Raw genomic sequence first — 14,259 nt, forward strand, 5'->3', positions numbered from 1 at the left:
TACATCTTTCAAGATTTATTGATGGAAATTTTTTACTATCTCTTGAATAATGGCAATGCTGTCTTACTCTTGAAGATATATTTCATCTATCAACTCTTTGCTTCTCAAAAAGAAATCAGAATACTTCCAGTTCTCAAATTTGATACCATTGTGATACTGTCTAATATTACTGCAGTGTGGAGGTTTCTGTGACCAATTACTGAGATGAATGCCATTCTATCCTCTGCCATTTCTTTGGTGTCCCTGATTTATCTCTCAAAGCCTTTATGGCTCTACGTTTGGCTTTTATGTAGAAGCAGAGCAGGTCATGTGGTTATCCAGAGGCATTAGTATGATAATTTTCTTCAAGCTGAGTAGGTGGAAATAATTAATGGACTGCTTTATTGATGTACATAGATAACTGATTCTCTCTGTGGTTTCAATTCCCAGCTTCAATAAAGTAGCTGGAGATTTTATCTGAGGGACCAGTAATTACACAGGGCAAGAATAATCGCTGCACAAACACAATCCGATTGTGTTTTATGCCATTGCCAGGCCAATGCTAAAGCTTAAAAACATAAACAAAGATCTGCTGCATGAATAAGTTGACGCCTTTCATTTAAACTCAAATTCTGAGGTAACTGAAAAAAAAAAAAAATCAAAAAAACCTGTGCTCTTGAAAGTTGAGCAAACTTCAAAGAGGAAGTTACAGACTTACTGCAGCACAACACAGAAATAACTTCACTGTCTTGACTAGACTCCATCTCATGCTATTGACAGTGACCAGTAGCAGATACCTTGGACAAAATAAGCATCTAAAAAAATAAACTCAATAAAAACAGGACCACATTTGCTGGTTTTTGTCTCTCCAAGACTGATGCAGATTTTAAGTGAGGGCTTCGGTAACTGAAGTTACTGTGGTTTTCATCCTAGAGTTCTGACCAACCCAAATGAATGTTAATTTAGAATCATTAAGGTTGGAAAAGAACTCTAAGAACACAGAGTCCAACCATTAACTCAACTCCAGGTCTACCAATAAATCATGTCCCTGAGCACCCCATCTGCGCATTTTTGATCAAAAAAAAGTGTTGCTTCTGTAGTTACTCCTAAACCAGAGTCCTTGCATTGCTCAGAGTGAATCAGTTAACACTGGATTACCTGTCCACAGCCCTTTCACAACCTTGATCTTTGAGTCCAGCATCATTTTTTCCGCCCAAGATTAAGCAATTAAGATGCCATACCCAGCACACACCTACATTCCCATCCTGGGAGAAATGCTGCCTCCTCTCCCAGCACAGATGCAGCCTGTTCCCATCAGCACACACTGCAGGGAATACCATTATGCTTATCTGCAAGTTTGCTGTACCTGCAGAAGGGCATCCTTATGGGGCACTCATTGCTTTTCCCTGGAGAGGGGAGGCCTCATATTTATTTAGGCAAATCCTTGGTACTCATCACCAGGAGAATAGCATTCAATCCTTGCTTTATTGTCCTAGCTGCTATTATTTCACTGTTGTTATGCATAGGTTTGGTAAAAGCCATCAGAATCCCTCATTCTATTGTGTCATGCTGATACTGGAGCATCTTCATATATCTCAATATAAATTGTTCCCAGTAAATTGAAAAGAGAGCAGGTGCAGTAAGATACAGACTGAATAAAGATGTCAGAGATTTCTGCACAGGTATAAAATATAAGTAATCCCTCTCACCATATAACACACACAAAAGTCTGTTGTCCACAGTGCACCAACATACAGAGAAAATAAACTCTGAATTCCCTTTTCTGCAGTGAGAAGGTTGGAGGCATTGATCAGACAGAACCTTATCACCTTATGTCTATGTAAGAGGTTTGCAAAAGCTCAGCTCTCAAGTGGTGAAAGTTTAGGGGGATTTATGGAGGAAGGCAGAGATGACACGATCACTATATATAGACTTTTGGGACAATAACCAGTAGCTGGAGCACCTTGTTAAATGAGATTTTGAGCTGGTATGTGGGCTGCATGCAAACCAGCATGTCAGAGGAGCTCCTGTACAGCACAGGAGCTGTCTGAAATGCTTCAGAGAAGCAGCATATTCCATTCATGATTAGATTTTTATGGAAATACAACATAATTATGGGGAAGGAGATACTGTTTCATTAATGGTTTAATCCCTAGTAGAACCTTATTTGCTAGCTAAGATAGAATAAAAAATAATTAATATTTTTATATGTTTTCCTAGATTCATGGACTGATTTCTTTAAACTAAACAGTTAATTCAGTACTTGAGCTTAATACAAACCTTGGTTTCCTACACGAACCTCCTTAGATTTTTCTATTACAGTTCTTAATACTTTCAGATTACTTTTGAGCATCTAAGCAGCAGCACTAATTACTTTAATTAAATGTAATCAGACATTAATATTGCTTAATATCCCCATCCACTAGTTAACTTAGGTGTGCAGTCTTAGGCCAGTCATCCTTAATTAACCTTGGGTTGAAGCACAAGCAAAGTCATTCTGGTCACTGGGGTAAGTTTACCATGGCTGCACTTTTTGTGCACACAGACAAAAAAAACCAGCAACAGGCACATGTTGGAGAGGTTGGGAAGCACAAGTGTCCAAGGCATTTGGAAAGGAAGCAAAGATTGTGGCGCAGACTTACGGGTCTGGTGACAACCCTGCCCTTTGCTCCACATCCTCGAGTTCCTGGGGGCAGGCTGGTGTGACAGGCACAGCACAGAGGGCAAGTTCCCTGTCAGAACCAGAAATAACATTATAAAACATCCCCTCGTAGCAGATATTTTCCAGTGAGGCTTTTCTGGGTCAATCCCGGTTACATCATAAATTGTTTAACTACTATCAGCTTGAAGGTAATGGACTGGCCTGTTTGGTTTGTCATTTTATTGCACTTACCATGTCTGGTTTGTTTATTTATTTTTTAAAAGCTTGCTAAAAACTTGTTTCTTACCAATACCAACGGTATTTCTGACCAGAATGGATTTTTTTTTTTTTTAAGTAATACCATAAACCATTGAAGCAACAGATTTCCCTTTTAATGTTTTCCCTCTTGATCCCACAGCCCTACAGTTTCATCATTAATTCATTTTTTTAAATAACAACACAGATAATACCCCAGGGGAGTTTATCAAGGGAAACCAGGCTCTCTCAATTAACCTAAACTTTTATTTTAGGTCTCTGTATAAAGAGGGATTTTCTGTCTGACAAAAGCAGAAGTGAGCCCCTACGGTATTTCCCTTCAAAAAAATCCCCAAAAATAAACCACCACAAATAATTAAGTGTGTGCTGATTTGGTTTTAATTGCACTACCTGTATTTTATTCATTTCAAAGCATTAGCCCTATCATTTGATATATTCTGTGAACTTCCATAGTCTTGTAAGTCAGCAATGGAAGTGGGAATTGACTGGAAGGGTAAACAGATGAGCTAGGTAACTTTAAGACCATTCACTGCCAATTCATTTTTCTAGTCACAGAAAGCTTCACTTATTTTAAAGGCCTTCCACCTGACCTTCTATGGGATTGTTTCACACGGGGTTTATTATTCAAATAAAAAATTACTGACATAATTTGATGGGAGCATCTGCAATTCTGGGCATTTCAGGGTGCTATTCCCTGATTGTTGCTTTCCCATGGCTGTAGGGCATTACAGCACCCATCCCTCTGTGGAAATTCCGTACAGTACATCCTAAGAGGAGTTTCTGATTTCAGTGGCTGCTTCAGGTGTTAAGAAAAGGTATGTCACCAGTGAATTTAAGGTTTTAGCAGCACACAGTCACTTCCAATTTGTATGCAAGGAAACCTTAAACTTTGCTGGCTGCACCATTTTGGTGTTGACTAATTGAGTTCATCTGTAGCTGCACGGACAGGCTGGCACAAAGACAGACAAAGTTTCAGCTGAAAGTTGAGTTTTTGGGTATTTTGTAATAAAAGTAACATCTGTGGACAATAGCACATGAACTACTGGAGTAAGCAAATACTCAACAGCTGCAAAACGCTTTCCATCACTCCTGCTTAGACACTCACGCTGAAGTTTTGCTGTGCAAGCAACAGCCAAAGAACCCCCCAGAAAATTTATCTAGTTTTGTAGAAGAGTTACACAAAGCTACAGATTAACCCAACCAAAGTTTTACATCTACATACACTCAGAGGGCAGAAAGAACTGAGGTCTATGAAACACGTTAGGAAAACACTCACCTGGATCACCTGTTTTCCTGAGGCCACGCTACTCAGAAAATATTTTCCATGTGAGGTTCAAATCCAGCCAAAATTCCACGTGGATCCCACGGGAGCACCCAAAAACTGCAAGCAGGAGCAACCGTTCTCACCGCAAAGCCCTGAACACAATTAACTACAGCAACCAAAAAGCCTTTTATAGCCCACTGATGGGTTGTTTGCAGCTCCACCCACCAGGAAAAGCACCTGTGCTCCTGGCCAGGGCCCCCACCAGTCCACAGTCAGGGATCCCTCCGTGTTCCAAGCCAGTTCTGTTCTGTTCTGTTCTCTGGGATCACCAGGTGTGATTTAACAACATTTCTGTGGTTTGTAATGAATTCTTCCAAACATGAAGGCTTTTAAAAAAGCTGAGTAGAATGGGACAGTTTCAGTCCAAGGACACGTTGAATACATGCAAAGTTAGCATAAGGACCAGTGAGTCACATTCCTATTGCTCAGTAAATATTCTATAGTACCAAAGGAGCTATTTGTTATTGAATGTGGGATTACTTCAAAAGAGGAAAAAAACCAACAAACAACCCAGCCGTCTTTCCTAATACAAAACTATATGAAACAACACGTTTTAGCCTTTGTGTATGAAGTTTTGAGTTCAAGTGCTAGATGAGTTTGTCTGTTTTCGGTTTCACCGTGTGTGTGCAGACAATCTGACAGTTCAATTACCTGGCCATCTGCCCTGAAGGTGTTGCTCCAGTCCTTCCAAACTTTCCTTAAACTTGCACTTTTCTTCTGTTTTGCAGTGCCCTCCTTTTGGGGTTTGGTGAACTCAGCTTGGAATCTTTGCTCTGTTGGGAAAAGACAGTCACCTGTCAATATTGAAACCAGCCATATGATTTTTGATCCCTTCTTAACTCCACTTCGCCTAAACACAGGGGGAAGAAAGGTAGGTGTTCATGTTCTAGTAGACAAAATAAAGGAAGTTAGTAGACTTAAAAAACATTTGCTGTATTTTATATTTTTAAAGTATTTACTTTCATCTGTCAGCTTCGAGACAGAATAACAATGAGTGCATTTTAAGGATGCTCCTCAAATAACTAAATTATCAATTCTGTTTATCCAACTGAAGGGTTGATACTTCAATTCTGAAATTATTTTATAAATAAAACATCTTGAACCTGTTAGTGGTCTTGGAAATACTCATTAGTTTAAAATGTTTTTGCATTGCTTCCCTTATTGTGGGGGGTGGTTAAAAGGGTATTTTAAAGTTTTTATTGCTTATTCCATGCAGGCAGTTGTCTCTTATTCAATCTGTAGCACAGAACAATGCAGATGAAAAGGCTCTGTAACTTACAATATCAGAGCAAGCAGAGACTCTAACAAAAGGTTATTTGAAAATGATTTATCTGCCTTAGCTTGTTGTCATGACAAATGAGATATCTGCTGGAAACAGCAGAGATTTTAGGAATTTGCTCTGTACATCCCGTGGAGGTTCTGAGGGTACATGTGCAAATACATCAGAATTGATGTAAAGCTTCATCACAGAAATGATGCAAAGGTGCTATTGTTATTACTGAAGGACAGTAATGCTTCCTGCTATGGCCCAGATTTCAGGGTAATATATACATTTTGCTTTTTAAACAGAAATGTGTTGAGGTTTTTAATTTTTATTTATAAAAAAAAAAGGGAGTTTTATTGACTCTGCTGTTTGTGTAAAGGCTTGCATATTTCCCATTATTTATAAGTTACAGAATGACAAGAAGAGACAGTCAAGGACGTGGAAGTTGTCAGTGAGTAGAACCCAGGAGATTCAGAATATTCAATGTCCTTAGCAATTCTAAGAATTCAGCTGGGTTTTTGTACTGGCTCAGAGTGAGGCAAATGTCTGATTATTGATAAAATTTCAGAGGCACTGACAAGCTGGGAGATGCTACATCAGTAGTGAGGTGTTCTTACCCTGCTCACAAATATTATCCTGCAGTGATACCCTTCTACCATGTCACAAGAACAGAATTTGTGTTGGTTGTGGTTAGAGAGGTTTCTAAAACATTTGAGGAAAAGACTGCAATTTTCTTCCCTTCTAAAAATTCTTTGCTCGCGGTTAAGGCTTCAGTGAGGGTTTGATTTGGCAGGTAGTATATTTGTGTTCACTTCTTGGGGAATGTTTTTTATATGTTAAAAATAGAGGTGTGTTTCAGATGGGCTGAAGCTCTTCAGCTTTCAGCGCTCTCTGAACCAATTGCTACAGCAGCCAAGGAATTTCTTAGACAAGACTTAACTGTGATTATGCTGTACATGAAAGGATTTTATGGAACTGATCCTAAGAAAAATGGTGAATAAATAAAAAAGGGATTTGATGTGGTTTCAAATCAGAGTTATAATAAGCTAGCTTACATGCACAGTGAACAAGAGAGACAGCTAGATGCACACAGTCAAAATTATAAACCTCTTTTGGAAAGGGTGCTGGGAGGAGAGTCAAGCTGTAAGAGAGAGCTAGATGGAAGGAAATGTTCAGTGCAGTTGTTCTTGGAACAGTAACTTCCACTTTTTAACAGATTTTTTTTTTAATATTAAATTAGAAATCAGCTTTATCTGAGTTTGAAAAATATTTACTTAGTTTTGAAAATAACATTTGTACTTCGTGTGCTTCACTTTTGAAATTAACTTAAGAAGGAGCAGAATTGCTTCACTCACAGGAACAGAATCCAAGACCAGTCTAGACAAATCCAAATAACTGGGTGATGTGATCGCAGACTTAATAATTCCTCTTACCTCTTTCATTCCCTACCACTGATTTCCCTTGGCTTTGTTTATGGGCAGTGAGGAGCATTGCTTAAGTTCTGTAAACCAGTTACCTGTTTAGTAATTTCTGTAAACCACTTACCTGTTTAATTCTCACTTTCCACCTTGGCAGATCAAAACTGTTCCAAGCCATTCCGCTACAAAATTTCTGCCTAAAATTTCCACTTTAACCACATACCCTTCTAGTCTGTTCCTTTGGACAGTTTATTTTATTTCAGTGTTTGTAATGGAAGCCTTATAATAAACCAGATTGAGACTTTCCTGCAATTTTTTAGACCACTTGGAAATACGATAATATTTTTCTTTTTCCTAAAGCAAAGGAATGGTCTGACAGGAGAATCTGAAGAACAGCATCACTGTTTTCCTACCCCACAGCCTACAAGGGGAAAAAGGCACAGTCTGTGGCCTGTTACACATCAGGTGTCTTCACAGTTACTTCTGCTCTAGAGGCTTAGAAGAAAATTTTCCCCATTCCATTCAGGAGCAAAAGGGATGGCAATGCAATTTGCCAAATGTTTATACCACTTTGATCCAATTTTTAGCAGTAAAGTTTCAGTGAGCAGTAATATATTGCTTTACATGCTGTCCGACAACTGCAGGGCAGTATCAGGTCACACAATTTACAATTCAAGCACCATCAGATGTTATTCTGAATTGTGCTGTGTTATTCTGTATGTGTGATTCTCCATTTCCTGAGAAGGTGGCTCTTCAGGTCCTGAAGGCTGAGCGTCATTGATAGAGATAATTGGATTTCAAGATCCAGAATCTCAGCACGAGATACTTAATGAGTTTACATGCAGATAAATTCCCCAGAAGAAATCGTGCTTTTGAGGAAACTCCCCAGGTTTCAGTTCTCTCTCAGGCCCAGTTTTGTCTCTTGATTATCCATTTTAGTGAATTTAGCAGGCAGCCCCTTTCAGATAAACAGCCCTTTTTAATAAACAATGCAAACCCTTATTAATTTGCAAATCACACTCCTTCACTCTGTCACAAACAATGACATCGTTTTACTTTCTCTGCCTTTTTCTTTGGATTCACATAAGTACCAAAGCAATCAGCAACAGCACAACAGAATAACTTCCAGTGTGGTGTCTGGTGGCATTTAGGCAGAAAGCACTGTGGGTTTCAGTCTCCAGGGATTCCCAGCCTGTTATGGATGATTGTGGTGGATGAACATCCCCCTCACTTCCCACTGAGCGAATCCTCTGCTGGGATTCCTTCCTCGATTCACCAGTGCAAAACCTCTGCCTTTGGTCCCCCAAAATTTGCCTTACTGTAGCCCAACTGCCTTTGATCTCCTGGTTCTCCGTGGACTTAATTTCAAAGCCCTATTTCCATGATTGTTTAAAACTAAACTGCAGGTCCTGGCCGTGGTTTTTTTTTTCCTCCTAAAAACATGTTAAGCCACAGCTTTTGCTTTAGACACTAAGTGCATCCCTGCCAATTAATTAAACCTTGTCACATCAGGGATGCTGTGTCTTACTAATCATTTTAGGTCACACTCAAGGACTTAAATTGTGGCCTAAAGCAGGTAAAACTCTGCTTAAAATCACTTTATTTTTAAGACAAGGAAGGCCATTGTACCTGATGTTGACCTCTGGGGAAATAAATAAATCGATATCTGCTGGCCAAGGACTGTTACAGACATTCTATAGCTCAGTGTGCATAAATGGAAGCTACTCAGCAAGATCCATACATCTGCCTGCTCACATGGAACATTAATGAATGCAATCACGTATTATTTAAATTAATATCTTTATAAATAATTGGTTCATTCTATGCATCACAAGATAATGGCGACATTTAGCAGCTTCTAAACTAAAACAGGGTAGGAGAAAAGAGATTTATGAATTGAAATCAGTTAAATGGTTTCTCTGCCAGCTAGCTCTGATTCCATGCTGTTCAATCAATTCAGAGTATTACTAGCATTTTTCTCAAGAGTGCAATATATGACAACTGCCAAGCTTTGCTTTGGTGATTACTAAAAGGACAGATACTGGTGTGAACCATATTTCAGCACTGCAGGAATATAAAAAATGAATGGTTAGAAATGGTCCAGGAGGAATGGATAGCAATAAGACATCAATGTCATCTGTAAACTGACTTGTGATAAATTTTTAGAGGGCTTAATAATATGATTTTTGATTTAGAGTGGCTTTAGAAAGTCAAAAGTCTTATGCAAACATCAAAAACTTTAGTGAATAAAAAATTAAATGCACTGCTGCTTAAGTAATTGTTTCTAATGCTTCTACAGTGTTTCATGTTCTCAGATGTGTTAGTAAGTAAGCATGAAATGAAAGCAGCAGGTAAAGTAACTTGTTTATTCACCCTCATCATTGACTTTAGAACAGGAAAACAATGTTAAGTATCATTTCACAAGTACTTGCAAACTTTGCAGTTAGTAGACCATATATAGGGAAAAACATATGTTCAGAGTCTAGATCATACTCTGTGTTAGGACTTCTCTTTCCCTGTCACTTCAGTTGTCCTTGAGACTTCATCAGTTTGGAACATGTGAGGACTCAGATGTGCCTCTTGGTGTGCTCTTAATTTCTGGTTGTCTGTGATAAGAGAGCAACACTGAAATCCTAAAGGAGCCCTGAATGGGCACAAGAATGTACTTCTACAGCTTCTTCATAGCATAAAGGGTTTACTGCTCCAGTATAACTATTCTGCTTGACATTTCATCGTGTCTAGTGTCATAGAACAAGCTCACTTGTCTGTCATGAGAAACTTCCTGGGAGATCCTGGACTTGGCAAGAAGTGATTCAGCAGGGCTGACTCCACTGGTTTGGAGCTCTCAATTTGGCAGCAGTACCTTTCAAATTATATGTAAAACCATCACCAGCTGCAGTTTTGTAGTAATTCAAAGCAGCCCATGGTGTCCTTGCAAAGGTGGGTTTGCTAACCCTGGAATTGCAATGGATGTCATCTAAAACACCAAGGGGATCTGTTGTTCTGGACACTGGGCAGTCAGTCCATTAGAAAGAAGGGTAAAGCCTCTGAGGTGTTATTGAAGCTGTGATAACTGATACCACCAAAGGTCTTGTCCATTCTTTGTCCCTCCTCATGTTTATTCCAATAAGTTGCTTTCCCATTTTCAGTTCCTGATGATGAGACTTCAAAAAAAAAGACTGGAGCAGCAGCTGGCCTCCAACTACTAAACAGTTAATATTGTTCTTAATGCCCCTTTTCTATCTTCTAATAGACATTGTGCATTGCTTTGATAGTATCTTATTTGGATTTATTTCATCCTGCACTTAGGTCTACTTATAAACCTAGGTATTTATTTCAAGCCTTGCAGAAGTAGAAGGTTACTTGTGTTTGCACATGATTCTGTACTTGTGGCTGTACTCACTGATATGAAGAGACTGAAGATTTTTTCCTCTCACACTGATCCTGCTGTTATAGTAAAGGTGTGCAAGTCTCCTCACACCGTGTGATTTAAATTAAATACAGTTTTGTATTTTAGCACTGTTAAAACACATTCCCTGGTCTCAGAAGGATGATTCATTTTTTGCTTTTTTGGTTTTGTTGTTACAAGCATTAATAAATGTATAACATGTTGAAACTTAGTAAGATATAATAAGATTTTATCCTGGCCCCAACATTTTACAAGTTTGGGTTTGCAATTCAGTGGCAAAAGGCTGCAATTTACGTATATTGGAGACTTCTTTTTCTTCTCAGAAAGCAAATGTTGGTTCAGTTCTGCTCAGTTATGTGCAGTTCTGTTCAGTCATCAGTCCTTTAGGAAGGTGACATCCACAACTTTAAATAGCTCCATAGCTGTAGTAGCTGCCATCACCTGTGTTTGAAATTGCTCTGGAATTCTGTAACTGTGGATTAGGGTACTTGTGTGTATGGAGAGAGACTGTATGAGGTGTGTTGGGTGTCTGCTGCCCATGTAGGCAGGAGATCACTTTGGCTGAAGGTCTCTTTGTGGCAGCAAGGTGCTGATCCAGCTTTCCCAACAGTTCTGCAGACAGCAGGCACAGGGATTGCTGGTGGCAGCTCTGGAGGGTGAGCTGTCAGGGACTCAGTCCTTGACAAATTAAGGAAGCTGGGGAAAAGGTTTTCTTCCTTTTTTTTCTTATTTTTTTTTTTTACATAACTCTCACTTTTGTCCAAAATGGCTAAATCAAGAAATCACCAGATATTTGGTGGGGGTTTCTGCCTGCCTGGCAGCTGGAGCTGGTACTGTATAATAGGCACTTGTCAATTCTGCTGTGACATAAATGAAACTGCTGCCACAGTGAGATACAAATTGCCCTGGCACTCAGATGTGCTGCTCAGAATTCTGAGTAGAACTTGGTGTTAGAGAGAAGTACGAGTTCATTGTTTCTCCTCCCAGTACTGTTAATCCCAGATGGTTGAAAATTGAAGCAGGCACAGTTTGCTTATAGATAGAAGAATTAAACTACGTATTTTCGGATTAGATGCTAGAAAGGAGCTTAAGGGAAAAAAACTGAAAAACAGTCGTCAATGAACTGTATCTAATAATCAACAACAAATCTGTGGATCAGCAGCTCCTCATCTAACTGGGATCTGGATGGTAGAGCAGTGGGGGCAGTTAAGTTGAGTGTCATCCAACAGGCTGAGGAAAACCATCAGCAGATGATTCTGGAGCAGAGGAGGAAAATGTGCATAAATTGGGGGTAAGAAACTGTTCTTAACTTAAGGGACACTGAATACTGCAGGGTGTTACAGACCTGGCAAGAAAATTAGGAAGATAAAATAATCCTTTTGCATGTACCCTGTTTTATTTGGGATGTGTTGTTCCTGTACAGAAAGTGTCAGGGAATCAGAGCTCATAGTAGTCCTGTTAGATGTGTGGTAGCCTTGTGTCACTTAGGTAAGTGTTTGAATCAGTAACTCTGGTTTGTGTTATGTAACTTTGAGCTGAATCCATTATAACAGAGCAGTTTTACCTCCAGCCTTTTTATCAAGTTATTCCTTCTGTCCCTGAGCAACAAACAGACCCAAATTATCAAGTTAGGTCCGATAGTAGAAATTTTAGTTTTTAAGCTGAAAGGAGAGAAGAAAATTAAACTTGCCTACCAGAAATCATTGGGGAGGTTGTTTTAACTACAAAATGTGAAGAGGATGATTAAAATAAACATTTTCTCTTGTAAACTTGCATAGAAGAAGAGTGCATACTGCACTCATTCATTTTAACAACTCAGTGCCACCTGTCTCAGGGAAGCTGTTCAGCAGAAGAGGATGTTGCACAGAACACAGTATTATGGCCTGTTGCCACCCATACATTTGGGATATGCATTATAGCTGTTGCCTAAAGATCAGGAGCCAAAAGAGACTCTCTGGGTAAATGGATGAAGAGGAAGAGGAAGGAGAAGAGTGGCCAAGTGCTAATAAGGACAAATTGTGTCTCTTTGCTTTCTATGGGTGTTTATAAAGGAATTTTTAAAAGGTTTGTCCTTTGTATCCTACCTTCTGTACCCCAGCCAGCAGCTGGAGGCAGCATATCAACATCATCATTTGCTGCTAATGGTATTAAATCCATACACTCACACTCTGCAATCCTCCTTCCCTGCCACACAAAGAGTGCAAAGAAATTCATCACAGACATGACTTTAAATCACAGCACCTTCCAGGGCTATGCCAATGGCAGCACAGCTGTGCTGAGGTGGCACTTAAAAGCTCCTTTGAAGATACTTTTTTGCCTTAATTAAGCATTTAGCCTTAACTAAGTTATTTCATCTACTCCTATTTCATGTAGGACTATTTAAGACCTCTACCCAAAATAATGCTCAAATGTACTGAGCAAAGAAGCCTTGGGGGGGGAGGGAAGAAAACAAAGAAGATTAAAATGAGAATTATTTTGAATCATACAAATGTACTTTTGATGTCATGACAGCCCTTCCAAATAAATGTAGTTGTGTGTTTGGTTTTGTAAAGCATATTATTTATGTGATGGACTTTAATAGCTGCCTTTGAGTGACAAAAGCTTTTGATGCAAATACACATTTGTGATCTTTTCTTTCAGTGTGTTACTAAAAGGGCCAGGCTGCCCATGCTTTCTATTGCCTGAAGATGGATTGGGATGTAAATCCCTGTTTGACACATATGGGGCTATTTATTGGGTATTGCTCAATTAGAAGCACAGAAACACTGTTAAACAGGTCTCCTGGTCTGATGTTGCCCAGGGACACATTGAATGCTCCACGCTCAGAACCTCACTACAAAGATGGATTTGGCATGGACGGAAGCAGTGATGTTGGAGAGATGCTCAGATTCATCAGCCACCAGCAGGAAAATCCATGCCTCTAAATCTCAACTTTAGGCTTAAAACTTTGGCACTTTATCTTGTCTATTTGAAATCTTCTCCGTGTGAGTAAGCCACTGTTCTACCCGTGACCAGATGGATGTTGCATCCAGGCTTTTTATAGTGCTTACACCACGCTCCTTTTATAGAGATATATTTACAGAAGAATATTCTTTGGAAGCAGAGGGATGCATGCCGGTTTTAGATGGAATAGTCCTCTATTATCATGCAAAGTTTTGTGCCATCCACTGACCCCTTCCTTACAGCCCAAATGTCCCAAGTCCTTGAAGTAGCTACATAATGGTCCTAAATGATTTTTTTATCTTGTTTGGTTTTTTTGAGAGGCCTCCTGGTGACGAGTCTTCTGTTAACACAAAGTGTTCCGTAGACAGAAGAAATAATGCAGCCTGGTTTTCTACAGAATCTCATTTTACCTTCTTTTCAGCCTCTGTTTCCCATTATCACTTTGCTGCTGCACAGATCCCCTCCATTAAAAGACAAAGGCAGAAAATGCTGTGGCTATTTCCAAGTTCTTTGTGTCAGCAAATGCACCTGCAGATTGCCCAGTTGACTGCTGCTAAAACAGCAGTCTATAATGCCAGAGTTTTACCTGCCTGGTCCTCAGCACAGGGTTGGTTTGGTCTTTTCTTCTGCACAATTTTCACAAAATACATTTTGACAAAGATTTCTTCTTTGTCAAAACTGGATGGAACTGGCCAGGAGATACTGGAATTAGTGTGGGGCAAGTAGGAAACTGTTCCCTAAGCAGTTAGTTACTATTATAATGCAGCATCTTTTGTCATAGGCACTTACTAAAAGCAGTGTGGGTCTGTAAAAGCAGGAGCTATCAAAGCCAAGGACTTATGTGACAAACAGGGAATTTCACAGGTAGATGCACATTAAGGAAAGAAATTGCCTGTCCTACAGATTTCCTCTATTAACATCATCACATCAGAGTTTGGCTGCTGTTTTCACCAGCAGAAATGTGTCATTTCCAATATCTTTCAGGAAATACAGCACTGAGGACTC

The 14,259-nt window shown here is 39.4% G+C and overlaps 1 protein-coding gene across 2 annotated transcripts in view; it reads left to right on the forward strand.

Annotated features, from left to right (window-relative positions):
• CA10 (carbonic anhydrase 10) overlaps positions 1-14,259 on the forward strand; it is a 178,311-nt gene that overhangs the window by 65,497 nt on the left and 98,555 nt on the right. For both annotated transcript variants that reach the window (XM_050318968.1, XM_050318969.1), the window contains one exon: positions 4,949-5,091. In XM_050318968.1, the coding sequence (XP_050174925.1) occupies positions 4,949-5,091 (143 nt within the window). The remainder of the gene's footprint in view (positions 1-4,948; positions 5,092-14,259) is intronic.

The sequence above is a fragment of the Myiozetetes cayanensis genome, unplaced genomic scaffold (genome assembly GCF_022539395.1).
Source record: "Myiozetetes cayanensis isolate MyiCay16 unplaced genomic scaffold, myiCay2020 scf22, whole genome shotgun sequence".
NCBI classification, from domain to species: Eukaryota; Metazoa; Chordata; class Aves; order Passeriformes; family Tyrannidae; genus Myiozetetes; species Myiozetetes cayanensis.